Source organism: Bufo bufo, chromosome 4 (genome assembly GCF_905171765.1).
Source record: "Bufo bufo chromosome 4, aBufBuf1.1, whole genome shotgun sequence".
NCBI classification, from domain to species: Eukaryota; Metazoa; Chordata; class Amphibia; order Anura; family Bufonidae; genus Bufo; species Bufo bufo.
Window position 1 is genome coordinate 199829319 of NC_053392.1, and position 27057 is coordinate 199856375.

Below are 27057 nucleotides of genomic sequence, written 5' to 3' on the forward strand. Positions count from 1 at the left end.
CCAGTGATAGTTAACCTTTAATACAGATACAGGAGGTGGGTACAGCTGGCACCTGCTTCCTGTATTTGTAATAAACTCATCACTGGTGGCACAGTAGCCAGGCACCTGCTATGCAGGACACTCAGGAGGCTGCTGCCGTTCGCCGAGCACACTAGCCGAGACAGCGCAGCGGTAAACCCTGTCCCTCCTCCTGCTTTATTAGTCAGACATTCATTTGTGGCAGTGGTGCGGGCAGCTTCAGAGCCTGCTCATTTTATTGGGCTCTGCAGCAGCCACGGATTCCCTCCCTCCTCCACTGACTCTGGCCACTGAACATGGCAGCACACACCAAGCACCATGTTTTCTCATAAGCAAGCAGCGCTGGATGCATTATCTGCAAGGGTAGATGCCGATACCTTTGAAAATCATCATCAGCCGATGATACCAGTAAATCCGACTGGAAAGCCTTTTACAATAAACCTTATCTCCACTAATGACTTATAGCTCTGGACTCAGACTTATAAACCTGCAATTTGTATGACAAGGTAAGGCTGCGTTCACACTTCAGTTATTTCGATCAATGAGCCAAAACCAGGTGTGGGTCAAAAATACAGAATAGGTGCAAATCTACTACTGGTTTTGGCTTGCAATAACTGAAGTGTGAATGAAGTCTAAGGCTACATGCACGTATTTTGTTTGTTCTTTTTTTTTTCAGATAGGATGCAGACCCATTCATTTCAATGGATCCGCAAAAAATGCGGACAGCACATAGTGTGCCGTCTGTTCCATAGCCCTGCAAAAATAGAACATGTCCTATTCTTGTCTGTTTTGTGGATAGGCATTGTTACAATGGATCTGCAAAAAACAAAAACATACGGACGTCTTGTGCGGATCCGCAATTTGAGGACCGCAAAACACATACAGTTGTGTGCATGTAGCCTAAGAAAGTAGTCTACCAAGCTATACTGATGTCAGAATGCCACTTCTGGATCTGTGTACCTGAAGACTTAGCTGGTCATAAACAGTAAAAGAATGCAATCAAAGGGTTGTATAAGACAAAAAGCTCTCAGACAGCCCATGTATGAGAGGCATCCTTTATTTAAAACAAAACTTGTTTCCAATGTCATACCGCCCCTTTAAAGTGCCTACAAGTCCAGATTAGCAATACCCTGGGACCCCTGAAGATTCATAAATACCCTGGACATTGTAGAGTTGGACACAGGATACTTATCCAAAGCAAGATTTTCTGAGGGTTGTTTTAACACTTACATCCTATTTCTAATATCCACATTTGTATTACAAAAATTTAAAATAATCACACTGGAAGCACCGCAAAATCAATTCCTGGGAAGGTCTTTACTAGGTTTAATATTTCAAGATAAATACAAGAAAAAAAAAAAAAAAAAAAAGCAACTGAACTGCATTTTTTCTATTTTTATATTTTTTTCTTCAGTTTGATGACAAAGGCCTCGAGTGAAAATCTGTAGCATTAACAACTCTAATCCTCATTTTGTGCCATGTACACCTGCTATGTAGAATCACCCAATTTACCACATGCCCGTCTAGACTGTAGGCAGGCTTTGACACCATTTTTTGTAATGTTACAATATGCAAGCCAACATGTTGGCAGAGGAGAATACAGAGGTAATACAATTTACTTGCACATGGCCACCAGGATTTATTCTTTTAATAAGGAAGGGACAGGAGAATGAGCGTCAACTGGCATTTCTAAATCACTCACATTTCTTAAGTGCCCAAGTCATACTTGGCAATTTGTGTTTCAAACAGTCCAACATGCAATAGAATTAAACTTGCGCAATATTCTAAGACTTTCATTCTACATATTAGTAAGGAACACAGTTTTAAATCTTTACATTTGCTTTATCAAATTACCTTTTTCCAATTCCAGGTGCTTTCCCCAATTTAACTACAAGCCTGATAAAACCCATGCATCATGGGCATACTGATGCAGAATACCACATCTAAAGAGTTACTTAAGTTGGACCCCAATATGAACACCTTCGGGAATGTGAAAGGTAACTCAAGAAATACCTGCAGTGCAGTGATTTGGAAATGACCAGTTAATCTGCATAACCAAATTTAGAATCCAGCAGTATTTGCAAACAAGTCAAGTCAAAAAGAAATGAGGTTTTTGTGAAGGCCATAGCTTTGGTGACAATCAGAGCCAAATTTAAGATCTGTTTATCTTGACCTGAGCAGATAGCTCGAGCCAGGAATCCCTGTTTATTTGGTCATGGCCTTGATGGCTACTGCACATTCTTCATCCATTGCTTGCAAGACTGAGATCTGTTAGAAAAATAAAGTGCAAGATTACAAAAGCAATATTTACTAGTCACACTGGGTGAGAATTGTAAACTGGCACAGGTGGCTTTTCCATTGTTAGATTACATGGTGGCACAGTAGTTGCTTTTATGCATTTTACAACAATTCCCCACAAACCCTTATAACGCCAATGTTTTACTTGGACAAGTCCCTCTATTGCTAATGTTGCTATTCTAGAAATAAAGCATGACAATGAAGTCAATCCTGACTTTCCTTAAAGGGGAAACTTAGGCCTCATGAACACAACCGTATGTATTTTGCAGTCTGCAAAAAATACAGACGTCAGTGTGCATTCCATATTTTGCGGAACAGAACAGCTGGCCCCCAATAGAACAGTACTATCCTTGACCATGATGCGGACAATAATAGGACGTTTTATTTCATTGCGGAATGGAAATACAGAAACGGAATGCACACCAAGTACCTTCCGTTTTTTGCAGACCTGTTGAAATTGTTCCATATATGGTCCGCAAGAAAATAAATAAAAAAGACACCGAATGAAAATATGTGCATGAGGCCTTAGGGTAATTGATTCAAACTGACCACACAACCCTGTCCAGACTAATGCTTCCACCAACATCCCGTATTCTGGTCCAGGGAGAGAGAGTCACGTGCCTACCCGATTTGCATGGGTCTACCACTGTAGAACAAGAAATTCAATTCTCTTACCATAATCTCATCCCCTGCTTCATATTTAGCTTCTATTTCCTTTCCCAGGTCTCCTTCTGGCAGCTTAAGGTCTTCACGGACCTCACCAGATTCAGTCAGCAGGGACAGGTATTTATCACTAATACCGATCAGCTAAGGTAAAGAAAAAAATATATATTAATGCAAAGAATCTGAACACAGCAATGCTGGCTTTATATCCAATATAAGCATTTTCTAATCTTGTAACAAAACCTGGACAATACTAAGACATGGAAGCTATAGGTCAGTCTAGGACAGATTCTCATCCTGTGGTACGCAGGACTTGCTAAGCATCCAACAATATTTTACGGCTGGATGCTAGGGTCATGCCACATAAAGAGGACCTGTCACCGCTCCTGACACTCTTGTTTTAATAGCTTCATGCATTCCCCATGTAATAATTCTGGGACATCTATTCTTATGCCGGTATATTGTGCCATTCCTTTATTTCTACTAGAAGATATGAATAAATTGCTAGCAGTCTGCAGTAAGGGTAAAGAGGGGTGGTAACCAGGTTGGGGGGTATACCTGCACAGTGACAATTGCGGCACAGACTCGAGAGAGTCTTTACAGGTACACACCCCCCCCCCCCAAAAAAATGGTTACCTCCCCTTCGTACCCTTACTGCAGACGGCTAACAATTCATTCATAACTTGTAGTAGAAATACTACATGAATGGCACAACATAAAGTCATAAGAATTGCACGGAGAATGCATGTAGCCATTAAAACAGGCATGTCAGGAGCCGTGACAGGTCCTCTTTAACCATCACACAGGACAGTGCAGGCAGTGTATGGATATCATGCCACTGTCAGAAGCAGGATGCAAGTAGCTCAGGACACAGGCCAGAAGAGCTGTATGAAACACTGGTATGTAGAACCTGTTTAGTGTGGTAAATATCCACAGTAATTCACAATAAGATGGGGACTTATCAATGTTGCACACTGTTAACCATGGCCTATCTTTCAAAACACTTACCCAGAAATGCCACCGTAATAATTGAGTGAATGAGCATTTTAACAAATATCACAGTGGCAAATCTGGAGTATAACATAACTAACATCCACCCACTTTAAAAAAAAGTGAATGAGTGGTGTAAAAATGCAGTCAGAATTCTTTGTGCATATGACTTAGAAGCCACAAAACCCCTAATTTGTGACTTCTTGAAGCCAGAATTCTGAATGTACATAACATCCCCCCCCCTTAAGGATTTGTTGTGTACAAAATTATCCACGTATGATCCCAGCCCAACTGGGAAATTAGTCATTTTTTGCTGCACTCCTTCAGCCAACGCAGTGTTCAGAATGCATTTGGCACATGAGCTTCCCAGATTAACTTACTCTGCACCACAAAAAAAAAATAATTCACATGACTATTCCAGTTAGCCACTCATGAACGTCCAAAATAAGTAAAGTGCGAAGGAGAAAAAGCTTGTTTAACAGAAGGCCCAACATATTCAATGAAGTGGATCTCTGTACATAAACATGGCAGCCATGTTATTCAGCAATTCAAACTTCTCCAAATGCCAACTTAAGACACCAAATGTCAAAGCCTAAGCTGTTAAGCTTGTTCCAGATACCTGGCCTGAGAATCTGCAAGTGTAATAAGCCCTCAGACATGGTTTCCTCCATGACCCAGATATGCTCTAAAAGGGCGTGTGTACCGGGGACATGTTCAGCCGGCAACCCCTTGGAGAACTGCCATTCCCATAAATATACTTTCAAAAATGCTTACCACAGGAAATCTCACCTGCAGCGAGCACATTTGTAAGTTGGTTCTCTGCCTATAGACATTTTGTAGGGATCTTAAAGGGGTATTCCCACTTCGACTTTTTATACTTACCCGCTGCACCACGCCGTTCACTTCCTGGATTCATCTTGATTGAAGTCTCCTCCTGGCCGGGCTGGACTGAACGCACACGCCGCCGCGCATGTGCCATGGTGACTAATTTCTGGCCAGTATAGTACAGAGCCGGCGTGCGCATTCGCAGCTCTGTACCATTCTGGCCAGGAAGAAAAGGAGTCTTCTGCGCAAGCGCAGCCACCGGGATTCTGGAGAAGAGCGGTGGCCATAACCAGGGGAGACAGAGTCACAACAATGAGCTAAGTGGGGATGAATTTTATCCTAAACGGTGGGAATTTGTTATTAAAGTACATTTACAAAAATGATCACTATCAAATCATTAACAGATTTAACAGTGATCATTATGATGGGAATACCCCTTTAAACCCCTTCAGGACAGGGCCAATTTTAGTTTTTGATTTTACTCCCCACCTTCCAAGAGCAGTAACTACTAGGTTGAAACCAACAACTCTGAAGTTTTTTCTTTTTGTTTTTTTTGGGGGCTGTATTTAGTGTTCACTGGGCACTACTGACATGACACTCTTCGGGTCAGTACGATTATGGCGATACCAAATCTAATTACTTTACTACTTTTAAACAAGAAACCTTTGATACAATTTTCACAGCGCTATAAATATTCATTTACAGAGCTGATGGAGGGCTTGTTATTAGCAGATGAGCTGTAGTTTTATTGGTACCATTTTGGAGAACGTACGACTGCTTTCTTCCTGGGTTAAGTGAAGAGGCACTATGTGGGCACTTAGATTCTTTATTCAGCTACAATATTCCCTGTGCAAAATATACACATTTGGTGTTGCCAAAATGAAAGCATCTGAACTATTATGTTTTTTTTATTTATGTAAAATGCAGAATTTGAATCTCTTTTCCATCATTCACTATTGTAAATTCCCCATACTTCCCATTATGTCCTACTAGCAGGGCTTAAAGGGCTTCTGTCACCCCACTAAACAGATTTTTTTTGTGTACTTATAATCCCTATCATGCGATATATTGCTATACCTTATGTTAATAATTTTCGTTCAGTGGAAAAAAAAAAAAAACGTACTTTTATAATATGCTAATTACCTTTCTACCAGCAAGTAGGGAGGCTACTTGCTGGTAGCAGCCTCAGAAAACCACCCCCTTTTCCTGTTGATTGACAGGGCCAGCCGCGATCATCTCCTCCAGCCGGCCCTGTCAGAATTTCAAAAATCGTGTGCCTGTGTTGATTCGGCGCAGGTGCTCTGAGATGAGGAGGCTCGCCTCCTCAGCACTCCCTCAGTGTGCCTGCGCCGATGACGTCACCGAAAGATAAGACAGTTTAGTGGGGTGACAGAAGCCCTTTAAGACCCTTCACACCACTGCTCGCTTGTCTCCCTGTATTAACAGCCAATTTCACAAAGGTCACCTGGCCACTGCAGCAGTGAAGTGCCCCTCACGTGATGCAGCAGCCATGTGTCCCATTTCAAACCAGATTTTTATAAAGTAAATAAGCTTCCCTCTGCCGTCTGGTCATGTTGAGGGCATCTACTACTCCATTTATTCTGTATGGGACTACTGGAAACAGCCAAGGGCTGTACTATTTCAGGCAGTCCCATACAGATCAAATGGAACAGCATGGCACATACTTTGACTGCCACTCATGGGATAACTTCTCAGGATCAGTGAGGGTCCCAGTAGTCAGACCCCACCAATCAGTTCTTTAGTGGATACCTTTCATACTTGGCACAACACTTTTACAGGTAGCTTGGAATGAAATGCCTGGAAGCCTTCCCACAAAGCCCCAGGCTGCCATAACAGTTCTAAACCCCATGATTTCTTCAGAGGGTATAACCTCACTGACTAATCAGTATTCTCCAATCCTCTGATTATGGGTGAGTGTTCACTATAGAATACCACCAGCCCCTGAGCCCACTCATTACACTCCTCACCTCAGACTCAGTTTCATAAGGGCTCATACACATGGACGGGTGCTGCCCATTCTGTGCACTGGAGACTGCAAATTGCGGTCCCCAATGCACAGGTACCATCCTTGTGGCTAGCGCAGATGGATGCCGACCCATTCAACTTTAATGGGAACATGACCTGTCCAAACCCCCCCAAAAAAATAGAACAAGTTTTATTTTTTGGGCGTTGGAGGCACGGACAGAAAACCCACGGAAGCACTCAATAGTAAATGGGTCCGCATTCATGATGTGGTGTACACCAGCCAGCGCGCCCATGTATTGCAGGCCGCAATATGGGCACTGACCAATGGTAGTGTGCATGAGCCCGGAGGCTAAATGCACACCATCAGGATTGCGCGAGTAAAATCCACACATTGTATTCTATGAGAATTTGAAAAATGGTCATGTACACGATGCAGATTTTTTTGCAGCATGTCAATTTTATTTTTCCTGACCAGATTGTCGCCATTCACTTCAATGGGGAGTGTAAAGGAAAATCCACACCAATTAATGCAGATTGTCCTCAGATTTCCCTGCAGAGGCTCCACACAAATCCTGCACTTGTGCATTTACCCTAAGGGCTGTTTCACACGAGCGAGTCCATTGCGGGAATCACGCTCCGTGTGTGTGATCCTCCACTCTGGACTTGCAGGAGCGCACGGCATTATCATGATTTCTGATGCCATGTGCCTCTGCTTGACCTTATTTCTACAGAATCATACTGGCATCTTTATGTCACTGATTCTGTGGAAAAAAAGTCCATGCAGAGACACATAGCATTATAAATGATAATGCTGTGCGCTCCTGCAAGTCTAGAGTCCAGAGTGATTCCCGCAATGGACTCGCTCGTGTGAAACAGCCCTAAAAGGTGTGCAAAGGGTTATGTCTAATTTTTCTAACCCTACTCAACACCACTCATTTAAAACATTCAGCTGTAACCACCCTGAGACCAAGAATTTTAAAAAGGGACACCTCCAAAAAAAATATTTAGTACATGTATAAGTGTCCCTCAGATATGACCGCAAGACTGTCAAGGGGAGGGGTTCTTCAAATTGGATTACCCCTTTGATTTTTTGGCAGATCTTTGATTACTTTAGCATAAAAATTTACATGAAAAGGACTCTTAATATTACCTTTACTTTTTGCAACTACCCAACTATTCCAAGACACTGCCAGGCAAATATGACTAGCTATGGCACAATTTAGCAGCTAGTATGGAGATTTATTTAGTATTTAGCAAATCATATTACAATCCCACACACCACACTACCTTTAAAGGCAATAGAATCACAATTTGGGAACAAAATGGGAATTTAGATAAGTTTAGTACCCAGCAATGGTCCGATTTTAAAAGTAGTTTTATCGCTAAATGAGGCTACTTTCACACTTGCGTTTTGTGCGGATCCGTCCAAATACAACCGTCTGCATCCATTCAGAACGGATCCGTTTGTATTATCTGTAACAGCCAAGACGGATTCAGGGCTTTTGGTGTCTGCCTGACGATGCGGAGGCAAACGTGGGGAAGGACCCATTTCCACTGACAATATAGCACAATAGCAAACATCCTCCATTGACTTTCAGTGGTGTTCAAGACAGATCAGTCTTTGCTATGTTACAGATAATACAACAGTCTGCATCAACATGTTTGTATTATCTGTGTGGATCTGTCTGTGCAGATCCATGACGGATCCGCACCAAACACAAGTGTGAAAGTAGCCTTACATTGTGTCAAAACAGATAGTTTGGCTCAGTTTCATCAGACACCAAAAGGCTGCAAGCAGTATTTTGGCGTCAGTCTCCAGAGACGAATGGAGACGGAACTGATGGATTCTGAGCGGATCCTTTTCCATTCAGAATGGATTAGGGCAAAAACTGATCCATTTTGGACCGCCTGTGAGCCCTAAACGGATCTCAAACGAAAACGCCAGTGTGAAAGTAACCCAAATAGTTTGGAATCCAACGGTCTGGGAAAGCTGGGTAACCACTGTTACTAAGGTCACACTTGGTACATACAGTGGTATAATTAAAGGTTAACAATTGTTCCCCCCCCCCCAATCAGGAGTAGTTTTACTTAGGAAAAGTGTTGCAAGCAACTTGTATTATATTACATGATATCCAAACTGTCCAATGAACCAAAAAAAAAAATAATTGAGTAGTTTTTTTCCCTATTCACCCCCTAAAAATGTTGACCCATGTACCCTAAAAATACAGTACCAATGAAAACTACTTTGCGTCCTGCAAAAAATAAATAAAACTGCTACATTAGCTCTAAAATGAATGAGTTCTTGCTCTGAATGTGGCAACACAAGATGTACTTGTTTGTACCACCATAATCCCACTGACACGGAGAACAGTAACATGCCGGGGATTAGTGGTCATAAGCTTGGATTGCAAGAACCCAATGGCAGAATTTCTTTTATGTCAGGTAAATGCCTAAATTTTTAACCGCCTCCGGACCGCCTAACGCACGGATGCGTCCTGGAGGCGGTCGATTTATTCCTCCTGGACGCATCCGTGCGTCATCTCGCGAGACGCGAGATTTCCTGTGAACGCGCGCACACAGGATCGGAAGGTAAGCGAGTGGTTCGGCAGCCTGCCAGCGGCGATCATTCGCTGGCAGGCTGTAGATGCGATTTTTTTTAACCCCTAACAGGTATATTAGACGCTGTTTTGATAACAGCGTCTAATATACCTGCTACCTGGTCCTCTGGTGGTCCCTTTTGCTTGGATCGACCAGAGGACACAGGCAGCTCTGTAATAAGTAGCACCACGCTACACTAGCCCCCCCCCCCCCAGTCACTTATTAACCCCTTATGAACCCCTGATCACCCCATATAGACTCCCTGATCACCCCCCTGTAAGGCTCCATTCAGACGTCCGTATGTTTTTTACGGATCCACGGATAGGCAAAACACATACAGACATCTGAATGGAGCCTTACAGGGGGGTGATCACCCCATATAGACTCCTTGATCACCCCCTCTGTCATTGATCACCCCCGTCATGCTCCAGACATTTTCTTGGCACAAGTTAGCGGAAATTGATTTTATTTTTTTGTTTGTTTTTTCTTACAAAGTCTCATATTCCACTAACTTGTGTCAAAAAATAAAAACTTCCATGAACTCACTATGCCCATCATGAAATACCTGGGGGTGTCTTCTTTCCAAAATGGGGTAGTTATACTGTCATTTTAGGGGCCCAAATGCGTGCAAAGTAGTTTGAAATCAAAATCTGTAAAAAATGGCCGGTGAAATCCGAAAGGTGCTCTTTGGAATGTGGGCCCCTTTGCCCACCTAGGCTGCAAAAAAAATAAATAAAAAAAAAGTGTCACACATGTGGTATCGCCGTACTCAGGAGAAGTAGGGCAATGTGTTTTGGGGTGTAATTTTACATATACCCATGCTGGGTGAGAGAAATATCTTGGCAAAAGACAACTTTTCCCATTTTTTTTATACAAAGTTGGCATTTGACCAAGATATTCATCTCACCCAGCATGGGTATATGTAAAATGACACCCCAAAACACATTGCCCAACTTCTCCTGAGTACGGAGATACCACGTGACACTTTTTTGCAGCCTAGGCGGGCAAAGGAGCCCACATTCCAAAGAGCACCTTTTGGATTTCACCGGCCATTTTTTTTTTTACAGATTTTGATTTCAAACTACTTTGCACGCATTTGGGCCCCTAAAATGACAGTATAACTACCCCACAAGTGACCTCATTTTGGAAAGAAGACACCCCAAGGTATTTCATGATTGGCATAGTGAGTTCATGGAAGTTTTTATTTTTTGTCACAAGTTAGTGGAATATTAGACTTTGTAAGAAAAAAAAAAAAAAAAAAAATATATCATTTTCCACTAACTTGTGACAAAAAATAAAAAGTTCTATGAACTCACTATGCCCATCAGCGAATACCTTAGGGTGTCTACTTTCCAAAATGGGGTCATTTGTGGGGTGTTTGTACTGTCTGGGCATTGTAGAACCTCAGGAAACATGACAGGTGCTCAGAAAGTCAGAGCTGCTTCAAAAAGCAGAAATTCAAATTTTTGTACCATAGTTTGTAAACACTAACTTTTACCCAAACCATTTTTTTTTACCCAAACATTTTTTTTTTTTTATCAAAGACATGTAGAACAATAAATTTAGAGAAAAATTTATATATGGATGTCGTTTTTTTTGAAAAATTTTACAACTGAGTGAAAAGTCATTTTTTGTGAAAAACAGTAAATTTCGATTAATAAAAAAGTAAAAGTCAGCAGCAATGAAATACCACCAAATGAAAGCTCTATTAGTGAGAAGAAAAGGAGGTAAAATTCATTTGGGTGGTAAGTTGCATGACCGAGCAATAAACTGTTAAAGTAGTGTAGGTCCGAAGTGTAAAAACTGGCCTGGTCATTAAGGGTGTTTAAGCTAGGGGGGCTGAAGTGGTTAAAGGGACACTGACAGGCCAAATCAGCATATATATTTTAAAAGCATATAACTATCCCCCCCTGTCCACCTTATAAAGAGCGAAAGTTTTATAACCTGCTTCTGCGGTCAGCAATCTGCCCAAGGAGCGGCGTTTCATGTGAAAATGCGCCCAGCCAGCCTTCCCAACCGCCATTTGTAGCCCCGCCCAGCTCATCATTATTCACTTCGCTGGGCGGGGCTAGAACTCTCCCCAGTCCCGATCCTGCGCAATTCAATCCTCCGGGCATCGTTCATGCCCAATCTTCTGCGCCTCGCCGTCGGACGCACTATAATTAACCCCTTATATGATGTGTGTGAGCGGCGCTCTGAAGCGCTGCTCTGAACAGTGCATGGCTGCAGCCTCAGCCATGCACTGTTCAGAGCAGCGCTTCAGAGCGCCGCTCACTCACATCATATAAGGGGTTAATTATAGTGCGTCCGACGGCACGGCGGGGCGCAGAAGATTGGGCATGAACGATGCCCGGAGGATTGAATTGCGCAGGATCGGGACTGGGGAGAGTTCTAGCCCCGCCCAGCGAAGTGAATAATGATGAGCTGGGCGGGGCTACAAACGGCGGTTGGGAAGGCTGGCTGGGCGCATTTTCACATGAAACGCCGCCCCTTGGGCAGATTGCTGACCGCAGAAGCAGGTTATAAAACTTTATATTTCGCTCTTTATAAGGTGGACAGGGGGGATAGTTATATGCTTTTAAAAGACTCTATAAGACCTGTAATAGGCCAAATCAGCATATATAGTTAGATTTATCACGTCAGTGTCCCTTTAAGGCCCGTACTCCCGTGGCCTAAAATAATTTTCTAGGCTCCAGCAGGGCACATTGCAGAAAATTTCCCTTTAAGACGCATAAAAATGTCCCCCGATTAAGGTACATAGTTTTTGTCATTGATCCCCCTCTGGTATGTCACTGTCCCATGTTGTGGGATTATTTGTGTACTTCTAGTAAGTATTTGGTGGCTGCAAATATGAGCTGAAGGCTTTTCAGGTTCGCCTGCCATTAAAGTGAATGGGGCCGCCGACAAACTTGCGGTTCGCAAACATTTGATCGCATTAGTGAACCGTCCCTGCTGATACTCGTCCATCACTACTGACAGTCTAAGGCTACATGCACACATGTAAATGGCTGTTGAAAGCTATTAAAATTCTTTTTATTGATTTTTCTGAAAAAGTTAAGTAAATTTGTCTTTAGCCAGACTCTGGCAACCAAGGCTACTTTCACACTTGCGGCACCGGAACTGCCTGCCGGATCCAGCAATCTGGACGCAAACTGATGCATTAGTGAGACTGATCCAGATCAGTCTCACAAATGCATTGCAATACCAGATCCGTCTTTCCGGTTGTCATCCAGAAAAAAAAAAACTGAGCCGGTATTATTTCACAGATTTAATGGTTTGCGTGGACGGAAAGAATGGATCTGTTTTGCCGGAACACTTGGGGCCAGATCCGGCATTTGTTCAGGATTTTGGCTGGAGAGAAAACTGCAACATGCTGCAGATTCTCCGGCCAAAAAACGTGAGACTGAACTGACGCATCCTGATTCAGACTGCATTAGGATAAAACTCAGTTTTTTCCCCCCAGTATTCAGCCGAGGACAGAACTCAATACCAGAAAACAAAAACGCTAGTGTGAAAGTACCCCAAGACCCTCATACCCAGCCCTCCACTGCAGTCACTTTATATCCACACAGATGCCCTAATGAGGGGAGTATGAAGAGGGTCATGAGCTCAAAGCCTCCAATGCCAGCAGCACAGCTCTACTGAATATTTGGACATAAACTTGTGCTTCCTCCGTAGTCTAAGCCCAACATGAGGTATATTTGAGTACAAAGCTGAAACCCCGCCATGGAAGACAGTAGGCATTGCTAACCCAAAATCCCACATGCTACAGCACAGAAATGAGGCAGTATCTACTACACTGGCAGAGAAGGAAGAACAATGCACAATACATATTCAGGGGCAGCTTACAACATCTCGTCAGTGGCTGTTTTATACCCCAGGAAACTGCAGGGCCTGTCCATGTAAACCAGTAGTGGCTCATGAGGCAATTAGTCTAAATCAGGGGTCCATGAGATCTGGAGTACGGAGGAAGCGAGTAAGCTTCTGGTCACCACCATCAACAATGGCTTTGTTAAAATACAAAGGAGATAACGGGACAATTTTTAGCAAGTTTTATGATCTGGTGCCAAAGGTGGCTGCCCGTGATTTTTGATGAAACATTGCTAGATAGTGATCAGGACTGTCACATCAGCCCGCCAATACCTACCCCTCCCCTGCCTTCCCACACAGAAGTGCAATTATCTGTCAAAAGGACATTACTGGACTCAGTAAATCTGACCACACATTAGGCAAGAGCGTACCAACATTTAATGTACAGGAAAAACCTATACTGACATACCAACCCAACAGAGGACAAAAACAAATGCCCTTAGTTGAGTGAATCAGAACAAGGCTTTAACCCCTTCTACCCCGGCCCAGTTTTCACCTTCCTGCCCAGGCCATTTTTTGCAAATCCGAAATGTCAATAACTCTGGAACGCTTTTATTTATCCAAGCCATTCTGAGACTGTTTTCTCGTGACATGTTGTACTTCATGACAGTCAAAAATTTGAGTCAATATATTGCACCTTTATAAAAAAAATTTAAAAAAATTAAAAATTGACCCGTGTCAGCGATCAGATCTGCGGCTTTTACCTGCGGTTGCGGCGGTGCCATCGGGTCCCCATGCGGTTGTAGGGTGGGACCCGATGGCATGGAAGGCAGCGCGATGCCTTCTGAGGCAACGCCTCTGCTTTCCTGTGACGTGCCTGTGAGATCCAGCCCCCTGGATCTCAGGCCGGAAGCTGTATGAGTAATACTCCCTGTATTACTTATACAGCCAATGCATTCCAATACAGAAGTATTAGAATGCATTGTAAAGGGATTAGACCCCCAAAAGTTCAAGTCTTAAACTGGGACAAAAAGTTTCCCCCCAAAAAATTAAAGGTTTCAAGTAAAAAACAAAAACGTCATTTCCCCCAAATAAAGTTAAAAAAATTGGTAAATGGGGGGGGGAATACACAGTAGGTGTCGCCGCGTCCCTATCGACCGGCTCTATAAACATATCACATGACCTAACCCCTCAGATGAACACTAAAAAATAAAAACTGTGCTAAGTAAACCTTTTTTTGTCTCCTTACATCACAAAAAGTACAACAGCAAGCAATCAAAGACATTTGCCCACCAAAATAGTACCAAACGGTCACCTCATCCTGCAAAAAATTAGCCCTACCCGAGACAATTGCCCAAAAATAAAAAAAAACTAGCTCAGAACATGGAGACCCTAAAACATCATTTTTTTGTTTTAAAATAAACTTAGTGTAAAACTTACATAAATAAAAAAAGTATACATATTAGGTATCGCCGCGTCCGTATCGACCGGCTCTATAAAAATATCACATGACCTAACCCCTCAGATGAACACCGTAAAAAATGTAATATACAAACTGCTAAATAAACCATTTTTTGTCACCTTACATCACAAAAAGTGTGATCGCAAGCGATCAAAAAGTCATATGCACCCCAAAATAGTGCCAAACAGTCATCTCATCCCACAAAAATCATACCCTACCCAAAAACTGAAAAATATTATGGCTCTCAGACTATGGAAACACTAACATGATTTTTTTTGCTTTAAAAATGAAATCATTGTGTAAAACTTAAGAAAGTGTAAACATTAGGTATCGCTGCATCAGTGACAACCTGATCTATAAAAATATCACATGATCTAACCCCTCAGATGAATGTTGTAAATAATAAAAACGGTGCCAAAACAAGCTATTTCTTGTTATCTTGCCTCACAAAAAGTGTAATATAAAGCAACCAAAAAAATCATATGTACCCTAAACTAGTACCAACAATAATGCCACCCTATCCCGTAGTTTCTAAAATGGGGTCACTTTTTTGGAGTTTCTACTCTAGGGGTGCATCAGGGGGCTTTAAATGGGACATGGTATCTAAAAACCAATCCAGCAAAATCTGCCTTCCAAAAACCGTATGGCATTCCTTTCCTTCTGCGCCCTGCCGTGGCCCGTACAGCTGTTTACAACCACATATGGGGTGTTTCTGTAAACTACAGAATCAGGGCCATAAATATAGAGTTTGGTTTGGCTGTTAACCCTTGCTTTGTAACTGGAAAAAATTAAAATGGAAAATCTGCCAAAAAGTGAAATTTTATCTCTATTTTCCATTAATTCTTGTGGAACACCTAAAGGGTTAACAAAGTTTGTAAAATCAGTTTTGAATACCTTGAGGTGTGTAGTTTATAGAATGGGGTCCTTTTTGGGTGGTTTCTATTATGTAAGCCTCGCAAAGTGACTTCAGACCTGAACTGGTCCCTAAAAATTGGGTTTTTGAAAGTTTCAGAAAAATTTCAAGATTTGCTTCTAAACTTCTAAGCCTTGTAACGTCCCCAAAAAATTAAATATCATTCCCAAAATGATCCAAACATGAAGTAGACATATGGGGAATTTAAAGTAATAACTATTTTTGGAGGTGTTACTATGTATTATAGAAGTAGAGAAATTGAAACTTGGAAATTTGCAAGTTACAAATTTTTGGTAAATTTGGTATTTTTTTTAATAAATAAAAAAAATTACTTCATTTTACCAGTGTCATGAAGTACAATATGTGACGGGAAAAATAAAATAAATATATCTCAGAATGGCCTGGATAAGTCAAAGCGTTTTAAAGTTATCACCACTTAGTGACAATGGTCAGATTTGCAAAAAAATGGCCTGGTCCTTAAGGTGAAATAAGGCTGTGTCCTAAAGGGGTTAAAGGACCAGTTCAGGTCTGAAGTCACTTTGTGGGGCTTACATATTAAAACCCCCCATAAATGACCCCATTGTAGAAACTACACCCATCAAGTTACTCAAAACTGATTTTACAAACTAAACCCCTTTATGTGTTCCAAAAGAATTAAAAAACAATGGATGAAATTTCTAAATTTCACTTTTTGGGCAGATTTTCCATTTTAATCCATTTTCTTCTTTAACACATCGAGGGTTAACAGCCAAACAAAACTCAATGTTTATTACCCCGATTCTGAGGTTTACAGAAACACCCCACATGTGGTTGTAAACTGATGTATGGGCTCACAGCAGGAAAGGAGCGCCGTATGGTTTTTGCATGACAGATTTTGCTGGACTGGTTTTTAGATGCCATATCCCATTTGAAGCCTCCCTACAATAGAAACTCACAAAAAGTGACCCCATTTTGGAAACTAGGGGATAAGGCGACAGTTTTATTGGTAATACTTTGGGGTACATACGATTTTTAACTGCTCTATATTATGTTTTTTGTGAGGCAAGGTAATAAAATAAAAAGTTTTGGCACCTTTTTTTTTATTTTTTTAAAACATTCACCTGACAAGGTAGATCAAGAGCTATTTTTATAGAGCAGGTTGTTTCGGATGCGATGATATCAAATATGTCTACTTTCTTCGTTTCAGTTTTACTTAAGCATTTTTGAAAACAAAATTATGTTTGTGTCTCCATTTTCTGAACACTACTTTTTTACGCCAATCTTGTGCAGGGGCTCGTTTTTTGCAGGAAGAGTTGACGTTTTCATTGGTGCCATTTTTGGGTACATATGATTTTTTGATCATTCATTATGAGGCAAGGCAACCAAAAAAAAAATTGGTTGGTTTGGCAGTTTTAATTTATTTTTACAGCGTTCACCAGGGTTAGGTCATGTGATTTTTATAGAGCAGAGCGTTACGGACGAGGCGATACCCAATATGTATACCTTAAGTTTTACACAATAGCATTTTTGAAACAAAATATATTTTAGTGTCTACATAGTCTGAGAGCCAAAGCTTTTTTTTTTTGACCAATTGTCTTAGGTAGGGGCTCATTTTTTGTGGGATAAGTGGACTGGTTGGTACTATTTTGGGGGGCATATGCCTTTTTGATCGCTTGGTGTTGCAATTTTTGCGATGTAAGGTGACAAATACAAAAAATTTGCTTTTGGAACTTTTTTTACAGTGTTCACCTGAGGGGTTAAGTCATGTTATATTTTTATAGAGCAGGTCGTTACGGACGCCGCGATACCCAATATGTATACTTTTTTTATTTCACTTTAATACAATTGCATTTAAACAGGCCCTCTGAAGTGGCTGCGCAGTGCTCCCACCAGCCACTCGATTCGAGTACAGCACTCGTTATCTCTGGTGCTCCGATAGAAAAAAAATGAAGCATCGGCGCACACTTTCCAAAAAGCTGCTCCCTCCATTTCAGAGGTATGGGGCCACAATGATAGAATCCCCACCGATCTGATAGTTACCCCCATATGGTGGGTAGGAGATAAAGGGGTATTGCAGTTGTAGAAAGTTAAGTTCAGCAGAGACATCTGATTTTGGCAGGACAAACTAAACATCAAGTGTGCATAGGGTACAGACAACTGCATATAGACATCAAATACACCCGATGCCCATTCTAGAGATATGCCACTCAGGTGAAAGCAAATAACTCTCCCTATTGTGAACACATGCATGCTCAGCCAAGGCACATATGAAAAGTGTCAGGACTAGCCACCAACAGCATGTTACGGGCAATCTAGTGAATATAGCCACCTGACGTACCAAGCTCTACCATACCCATGCAATCAAGGAAAACATACAAATGAGCTCTTAAAGGGGTTTTCCAATATCTCCATCTTTGCCCCCCAGGTAATATACTTACTCCGCTCCTCCCTGTACACAGATGAAAACATACGGTGTCGGGAGGGAGCAGCTATATTTTAATAGTATGGGCATTTTCACATGCAGCGATGCCCATGATCTTTATTTTTTTATTGTTTAAAGTATTTTTATTTTAAGGAAAGGGGGGTGATTTGAACTTAGTTTTATTTTTTTCTATATTTGCAAAAACTTTAAGTCACCTTGGGTGACAATAACTGGCAATTAGATTGCCTATTGTGTTCAATGATGTCTATATAGACACTTCATTTGCACTGTACCAATACAATGCTGCCACCTAGTGGCCTGTATTGGTATAGTCATCTAATAGGCACCGAAGCCTGCTTGAGGCTTCAGCCTATTAGATCGATGTAACAGGTTCCCCGATCTCAGCCGGGGATCGCTGTTACCGAAGTGGAAGTGTGCGACCTCCGGTTCCGGACTGCGCAGATGCTGTGGTCACATTTCACCACGGCATCTGAAATGGAAAATGCATGCATGTGCTGCGGGTCTCTGCCATTTAAAATAGCAGAAACCCGGCGGCTATGGTGCCCGCTGCGCCATGTTTGGGGACCGGACTTCCGTCGTTCGTGTACGGCGGAGGTCCTTAAAGGGTTAAGCACATGCAAAGATGGATAAACACAAATGTGTTAATCCAGAAAATTTCTGCTACATATGTGGCAAAAGCACTACTTACGATCAGCGCAAGAATGTGACAAAGAGTGCGTTTTGCAGCTTGGGATGCATTTGTGCCAGTAGTGCAGAACTTTCGTGGGAACAGACGAGCTGCAAACCATGCTGAATTAGTAGACAACAAGCTTACAGCATATGAACAACTTGGCTGCCAAATGTCTTTTACATTCCCATCTTGACTTTTCCCCCCACCTAATTTGGGACACGCAAGTGACAAACATGGAGAGCGGTTCCATAAAGATATTTCTACAATGGAGAACAGGTATCAAGGCCGCAGGAATTCCAACATGATGACTGTTCGCAAAAGCAGATGCCTGAAGCACTTTAAAAAGTCTTACTTGAGCAAGGCCCAGTACTGTTAAACTGAAAAAGGAGACTTTTGGAAATTGTTATTCCATTACATTTTCATACACTTTACTACGCAAACTTTGATGTAGATCAGGTAATTGTAGGAGTAAAACTTGTTCTGTTCAAAATTCTTCAATGCTTTCCAAGTGCTTAATTCATTTAGGCACACTTATACATAGCAAAATTTGGGGACGTGTTACAACAATTCTGACTTTGGATTTGTAATCCGCACTCAATTTAGTATAGGACAAATGGTTTTTGCCCAGTAGCAGAAGAAAAGTAGATCATGAATGGCCTGACTACACTACTGTGATCTCCTGTCCTGGAAAGGGGGTCCATGGACTGGAGCTAGGGCCTGAATGAAGGGACAATCCTGGCGCTCCCATAAAACCGTGCACAGCACGCAGCAGAGCATTACCTGGTAGTCATTTCTCTTAATGTTTGGGACGTCCATGTTGTGGGTAGATGGGCAGATATCTTCATACTTCTTACCAGTGAAGATATCAATACCGACAAGGTGAACCTGCAGGAAGAGATAGCGAGGTAAGTTGGCGTGATCGTGTGCCATGAGCACCGTTACCTTATGCACGTCTTATCTTTACCTTGGCGTGACCGTGCTTGCCAGTCTTGGAGGTTGACATTTCAACAATCTTGCAGGGACGCGCTTTCAGAACCACAAATCCGTTCTTGCGCAGAGCAGAGCACTGCATGGGGAAAGTGGTGGAAGCCCCAGCATCTCCAGTGGTGAAATCGACCTCATCTGCCATATTGATGGGTGTCTACGAGTACTGGGGAGACAGTGACAGTTTAGGGACACCAGTATACACCAGTTACCACACCCTATACCCAGAAGCAACCCAGCCCCTTCTGCATGGCGCCAGCTAGGAGCATCATCCTGGTGGCAGGCGGCCTTCTCCGTCCACGTGTGAATACCGACCGCCCTAGGAAACGGAAACCGCTTCCACCGTGTCAGAGCTGCGCCTCAGCCGGCAGCGCCCAGCGGCATGGAGCGCTCCCCTCCCCCAGGCTGCATGACTCCGCTATCCCCATAGGCCTGGCATGAGATGGCGGCCGCTCGCCGCGCACACACCTGGCACCGAGGCTGCGGCCGCTCCTCATAAAGGCGGGCCACGGCCTCACACATGGCCGCCATTCCCCCCGCGGAACGGCATGGCGCGCTCAGGCCTCGCAATCCCGCCACATTGAAGCGCTCTGCCCCTGCCCGGCCTCAACCGCACCCGTAAGCTAAGCTGGACGCCAACCTTCGCCCCCACTACCTTCACCCAGCCAACTCCTCTCCTCCGCCGTAGCACCTGGCAGGACACGCGCGTACCGCTTGCCACACAGCCGCCTCACCGCACGAGACGCCCGGGCGCCATGCTATCTCTTCCTTACCTTCCAACAAAAAAAAGGAACGTCACTGCGCAAACGCGCCCAATTTCACTGCGGCAGCCCGGGAGAGGCGGGGCTAACAGAGGCTTCACCCAGAGCGGCCCCTCCACTTCCGCTTTTATGGAAGGAGGGACTCGACTTTCTCTTAGACACGCTTTGGAGGTGGGTGGAGCCCCAGCATAAAGATCCGGCGCGGATGAACACGCGCAAATGGACCTGCCTAGCGGTTTAATATGATGCGTCACCGCTGCGGTGTGGTTGTGTTAGTGCGCAGGAGCGGCAGTCAGTCAGACAGGGAACTTAGGGAAGAGGAGGTGTGTGAATAGGGCTGTGACGTTAACGCATACAACACTTGTGGGCTTGTCATACCCTGTGTATAGGGCAGTCATGATGGAGGACGGATTGCTGAAGAGCTTGTGTCTCAACCCGCCCTCAGTAGTGCCCGCCACATCTCGTGCTCCTTCCTGCGGCCCATTGCTATCCGAAGAAGACCCCCTTTCATTTTCTGTAGCCACAGAATGGCCAGGCTCCTCCTAATAATAAAGTTTCTCTGACTCCATCCTTGTAGTATGTGTGTGAATTCCTTTTTCCAAAGTCTAATGTTTTCTTACCACAGACCAGTCTTCATTGTGTTATCTCCAGGTCTCCTTTCTCAGACTACAAGCCTGCATGGTTACTTTCGCTTTATTCTCGCCCTCGTGTTCCTGTCAGTCACTGTTTGCCTTCAGGACACTTAGCTGCTCATATGTATATGGAATAAATGGGTTATCCAACCCCTAAAATGACTGCCCTATACCCAGGCCCCTCATATAGGTCGCAGGGAGCAGGAGCAATGTGGTTTCTAAGGAGCAGGGTAAGTATAAGGCCTCATGCACACGACCGTTGTTCTGGTCCGCGTCCGAGCCGCAGTTTTGGCAGCTCGGATACAGACCCATTTACTTCAGTGGGGCCACAAAAGAAGCAGACAGCACTCTGTGTGCTGTCCGCATCCGTTGCTCTGTTACGTAGCCCCGCAAAAAAAATATAACGTCTTATTCTTGTCCGTTTTGCGGACAAGAATAGGCATTTCTACAATGGGCCGCCTGTTCCGTTACTCAAATTGCGGAAGCCACACGGGCGGCTTCCATGTTTGCGGAAGGCACACGGGCGGCCGGGTTATTCCTCGTTGACACATCGGCGCGTCATCTCGCGAGATTTCCTGTGAACGCGCGCACACAGGAGCGTGCGTTCACAGGATCGGAAGGTAAACGAGCTGATCTACAGCCTGCCAGTGGCGATCATTCGCTGGCAGGCTGTAGATGCGATTTTTTTAACCCCTGAAAGGTATATCAGACGCTGTTTTGTTAACAGCGTCTGATATACCTGGTCCTCTGGTTGTCCCCTTTACTTGGATCGACTACCAGAGGACACAGGCAGCTTTGTAAGTAGCACCAATCACTACACTACACCCCCCCCCCCCATCACTTATTAACCCATGATCACCCCATATACACTCCCTGATCACCCCCCTGTAAGGCTCCATTCAGACGTCCGTATGTGTTTTACGGATCCGCAAAACATGGACACCGGCAATGTGCTTTCCGCATTTTGCGGATCCGCACATTGCCAGAACTATATATAAAATGCCTTTTCTTGTCCACAATTGCGGACAAGAATAGGACATGTTCTATAGGCTCTACAAAAAACGCAGTGTTCGCCCGATCACGCCTGATCTTGTGCGCACACTTGCTTTCAGTCCGCCCCACCGCAGTGACTGCAAAAACACCGTAAAATCGCTGCAGCGCTATAAAGATCACTTTTGAGGGGCATGGCGAGTTCATAGAAGATTTTTTTTTGCCACAAGTTAGCGGAAATTGATTTTTTTTATTTTTATTTTTATTACAAAGTCTCATATTCCACTAACTTGTGACAAAAAATAAAATCTCACATGAACTCACCATACCCCTCACGGAATCCAAATGCGTAAAAATTTTTAGACATTTATATTCCAGACTTCTTCTCACGCTTTAGGGCCTCTAAAATGCCAGGGCAGTATAAATACCCCACATGTGACCCCATTTTGGAAAGAAGACACCCCAAGGTATTTCGTGAGGGGCATGGTGAGTTCATGTAAAATTTTATTTTTTGTCACAAGTTAGTGGAATATGAGACTTTGTAAGAGAAAAATAAACAAAACATCATTTTCCGCTAACCAGTGGCAAAAAAAAAAAAATTCTAGGAACTCGCCATGCCCCTCATGGAATACCTTGGGGTGTCTTCTTTCCAAAATGGGGTCACTTGTGGGGTATTTATACTGCCCTGGTATTTTAGAGGCCCTAGAGCGTGAGAAGTAGTTTGGAATCCAAATGCGTAAAAAATGCCCTGTGAAATCCTAAAAACACTCATTGGAATTTGAGCCCCTTTGCGCACCTAGGCTGCAAAAAAGTGTCACACATGTGGTATCGCCGTACTCAGGAGAAGTAGGGCAATGAGTTTTGGGATGTATTTTTACATATACCCATACTGTGTGTGAGAAATATCTCTCTAAATTACAACTTAAATTTTTTTTTTATACAAAGTTGTCAATTTACAGAGATATTTCTCTCACCCTTCATGGGTATATGTAAAAAGACAGCCCAAAACACATTGCCCTACTTCTCCTGAGTAAGGCAATACCACATGTGTGACACTTTTTTGCAGCCTAGGTGCGTAAAGGGGCCGAAAGTCAAACGAGTACCTTTAGGCTTTACAGGGTTGCTCACAATTTAGCCCCGCCCAAAATGCCAGAACAGTAAACACACCCCACAAATGACCCCATTTCGGAAAGTAGACACCCCAAGGTATTCGCTGAGGGGCATATTGAGTCCATGAAAGATTGAACTTTTTGTCACAAGTTAGCGGAAAGGGAGACTTTGTGAGAAAATACTAAAATAAAAACAATTTCCGCTAACTTGTGCCAAAAAAAAAAACTTCTATGAACTCGCCATGCCCCTAACGGAATACCTTGGGGTGTCTTCTTTCCAAAATGGGGTCACATGTGGGCTATTTATACTGCCCTGGCATTTTAGGGGCCCTAAAGCGTGAGAAGAAGCCTGGAATCCAAATGCCTAAAAATGCCCTCCTAAAATGTACTCATTGGAATTTGGGCCCCTTTGCGCATCTTGGCTGCAAAAAAGTGTCACACATGTGGTATCGCCGTACTCAGGAGAAGTAGGGCAATGTGTTTTGGGGTGTATTTTTACATATACCCATACTGTGTGTGAGAAATATCTCAGTAAAATGACAACTTTGTATAAAAAAATGGGAAAAGTTGTCTTTTACAGAGATATTTATCTCACACAGTATGGGTATATGTAAAAATACACCCCAAAACACATTGCCCTACTTCTCCTGAGTACGGCGATACCACATGTGTGACACTTTTTTGCAGCCTAGGTGCGCAAAGGGGCCCAAATTCCAATGAGTATCTTTACGATTTCACAGGGCATTTTTTACGCATTTGGATTCCAAACTACTTCTCACGCTTTAGGTCCCCTAAAATGCCAGGGCAGTATAAATACCCCACAAGTGACCCCATTTTGGAAAGAAGACACCCCAAGGTATTTCGTGAGGGGCATGGCGAGTTCATGTAAAATTTAATTTTTTGTCACAAGTTAGTGGAATATGAGACTTTGTAAGAAAAAAAAAAAATCTTTTTCCGCTAACTTGTGCCAAAAAAAAAAATTCTAGGAACTCACCATGCCCCTCACGGAATACCTTGGGGTGTCTTCTTTCCAAAATGGGGTCACTTGTGGGGGATTTTTACTGCCCTGGCATTTTAGGGGCCCTAAAGCGTGAGAAGTAGTTTGGAATCCAAATGCGTAAAAAATGCCCTGCGAAATTCTAAAGATACTCATTGGAATTTGGGCCCCTTTGTGCACCTAGGCTGCAAAAAAGTGTCACACATGTGGTATCGCCGTACTCAGGAGAAGTAGGGCAATGTGTTTTGGGGTGTATTTTTACATATACCCATACTGTGTGTGAGAAGTATCTCTGTAAAATGACAACTTTGCATAAAAAAAATGGGAAAAGTTGTCTTTTACAGAGATATTTATCTCACCCAGCATGGGTATATGTAAAAATACACCCCAAAACACATTGCCCTACTTCTTCTGAGTACGGCGATACCACGTGTGACACTTTTTTGCAGCCTAGGTGCGCAAAGGGGCCCAAATTCCAATGAGTACTTTTAGGATTTCACAGGGCATTTTTACGCATTTGGATTCCAAACTACTTTTCACACTTTAGGGCCCCTAAAATGCAAGGGCAGTATAAATACCCCACAAGTGACCCCATTTTAGAAAGAAGACACCCCAAGGTATTCCATGAGGGGTATGGTGAGTTCATGTAAAATGTTATTTTTTGTCACAAGTTAGTGGAATATGTGACAAAAAATAAAAACTTCCATGAACTCACTATGCCCATCAGCGAATACCTTAGGGTGTCTACTTTCCGAAATGGGGTCATTTGTGGGGTGTTTCTACTGTCTGGGCATTGTAGAATCTCAGGAAACATGACAGGTGCTCAGAAAGTCAAAGTGCGTAAATTCACATTGTTGCATCATAGTTTGTAAACGCTATAACTTTTACCCAAACCAATAAATATACACTTATTGCATTTTTTTTTATTTTTATCAAAGACATGTAGAACAATAAATTTAGAGAAAAATTTATATAGAAATGTAGTTTTATTTGAAAAATTTTACAACAGAAAGTGAAAAATGTCAAATTTCGGTCAATTTTGATTAATATAAAAAAAAGTAAAAATGTCAGCAGCAATGAAATACCACCAAATGAAAGCTCTATTAGTGAGAAGAAAAGGAGGTAAAATTCATTTGGGTGGTAAGTTGTATGACCGAGTAATAAACCGTGAAAGTAGTGTAGTGCAGAATTTTAAAAAGTGGTCTGGTCATTAAGGGAGTTTAAAGGGACACTGACAGGCCTTCTGAGCATAGTTAGCTCTTTATATGCCCCCCTAGGTCTTATAATAAGTTCCCAATTCATATAAGTATTATCCCTGTGCGCATTATAAAACGTTAAAAATAATCTTTATAATCACCTCTCCTTTCTGCCCAAGGGGCGTTCTTTGCGGCGCATTTGTGCCCAGCCGCGTCCCAACTGCCGGGTCCTTAGACACGCCCATCTCATTAGTATTCACTTCGCTGGGCGGTATTTCTCAGTCCCCGACATTCGGAGATCATGCGCATGCGCCCGGCACCCTCGCTCGCCGGGATCACATTGCGCCAAGTGAATACTAATGAGATGGGCGTGTCTAAGGACCCGGCAGTTGGGACGCGGCTGGGCACAAATGCGCCACAAAGAACGCCCCTTGGGCAGAAAGGAGAGGTGATTATAAAGATTATTTTTAACGTTTTATAATGCGCACAGGGATAATACTTATATGAATTGGGAACTTATTATAAGACCTAGGGGGGCATATAAAGAGCTAATTATGCTCAGAAGGCCTGTCAGTGTCCCTTTAAGCTAGGGGAGCTGAGGTGGTTAATGGTACACACTCAGATTGTGTAATTGTCACTAGTGGGGTACCTCAGGGGTCAGTATTGAGCCCTATTCTCTTCAATATATTTATTAATGATCTTGCATAATAAAATATACATTTTTGCAGCTGACACTAAACTTTGTAAAGTAATTAACACGGAACAGGACAGTATACTGCTACAGAGGGATCTGGATAGATTGGAGGCTTGGGCAGATAAGTGGCAGATGAGGTTTAACACTGACAAATGTAAGGTTATGCACATGGGAAGGAATAATGCAAGTCACCCGTACATACTAAATGGTAAAACACTGGGTAACACTGACATGGAAAAGGACCTAGGAATTTTAGTGGACAGCAAACTAAACTGCAAAAAACAGTGTCAGGCAGCTGCTGCCAAGGCCAATAAGATAATGGGTTGCATCAAAAGGGACATAGATGCCCGTGATAAGAACATAGTCCTACCACTTTACAAATCACTAGTCAGACCACACATGGAGTACTGTGTACAGTTCTGGGCTCCTGTGAACAAGGCAGACATAGCAGAGTTGGAGAGGGTACAGAGGAGGGCAACTAAAGTAATAACTGGAATGGGGGGACTACAGTACCCTGAAAGATTATCAACATTAGGGTTATTCACTTTAGAAAAAAGACGACTGAGGGGAGATCTAATTACTATGTATAAATATATAAGGGGTCAGTACACAAGGGAAAGCACCCCAATACCTCTGCGAAAAAATAAAGCACTACACCCCAGGTCGCCCCCTCCGGTCAGCTAACCAGAACCTCCTCCATATCCCCAAGACCCGCTACAAATCAAAAGGCGAACGAAGGTTCGCAGTCCAAAGACCCCGGCTATAGAACACTCTACCTGCGGAGATCCGCTCAGAAGAAAACCATCTAGCCTTCAGGAAGAAGCTCAAGACCCACCTCTTCTGAAAGCACAGGCGGTCAAGCGCTGCAAAAGCGCCTTGAGGCGATTTAGTTTGCAATTGTAGCGCTATATAAGTTATTCATTCATTCATTCAGATCTATCCCATCATCTATTTATCCCCTGGATTGTGTCTGTAACGAGGGGACATCCTCTGCGTCTGGAGGAAAGAAGGTTTTTACACAAACATAGAAGAGGATTCT

General features: G+C 43.0%; 1 protein-coding gene across 2 annotated transcripts; it reads right to left on the reverse strand.

The window, feature by feature from the left end:
* Nucleotides 1-1060: 1060 nt before the first annotated feature.
* On the reverse strand, nucleotides 1061-20564 carry EIF5A2 (eukaryotic translation initiation factor 5A2). Of its 2 annotated transcripts, none has more exons than XM_040428224.1 (5): nucleotides 20413-20564; nucleotides 19620-19805; nucleotides 19436-19540; nucleotides 2992-3123; nucleotides 1061-2286 (listed from the first exon to the last, which is right to left on the reverse strand). In XM_040428224.1, the coding sequence occupies exons 2-5, from the start codon at nucleotides 19782-19784 to the stop codon at nucleotides 2224-2226; spliced, it is 465 nt and encodes a 154-aa protein (XP_040284158.1). In that variant the 5' UTR covers nucleotides 19785-19805; nucleotides 20413-20564; the 3' UTR covers nucleotides 1061-2223. The 2 variants fall into 2 exon arrangements, with proteins under 2 accessions (XP_040284158.1, XP_040284159.1); XM_040428225.1 differs by lacking the exon at nucleotides 20413-20564 and adding an exon at nucleotides 20374-20393.
* Between the last annotated feature and the right edge of the window lie 6493 nt (nucleotides 20565-27057).

What these genes read in the sequence shown, in the direction of transcription:
- EIF5A2 (XM_040428224.1), bottom strand. Translation starts at nt 19,784, where the DNA reads ATGGCAGATGAGGTCGATTTCACCACTGGAGATGCTGGGGCTTCCACC. An exon ending in GCAAGCACGGTCACGCCAAG is followed by an intron (nt 19,541 to 19,619) that starts GTAAAGATAAGA and finishes CTCTTCCTGCAG; the next exon opens with GTTCACCTTGTCGGTATTGA. An exon ending in TTAAGAGAAATGACTACCAG is followed by an intron (nt 3,124 to 19,435) that starts GTAATGCTCTGC and finishes TCTTTACCTTAG; the next exon opens with CTGATCGGTATTAGTGATAA.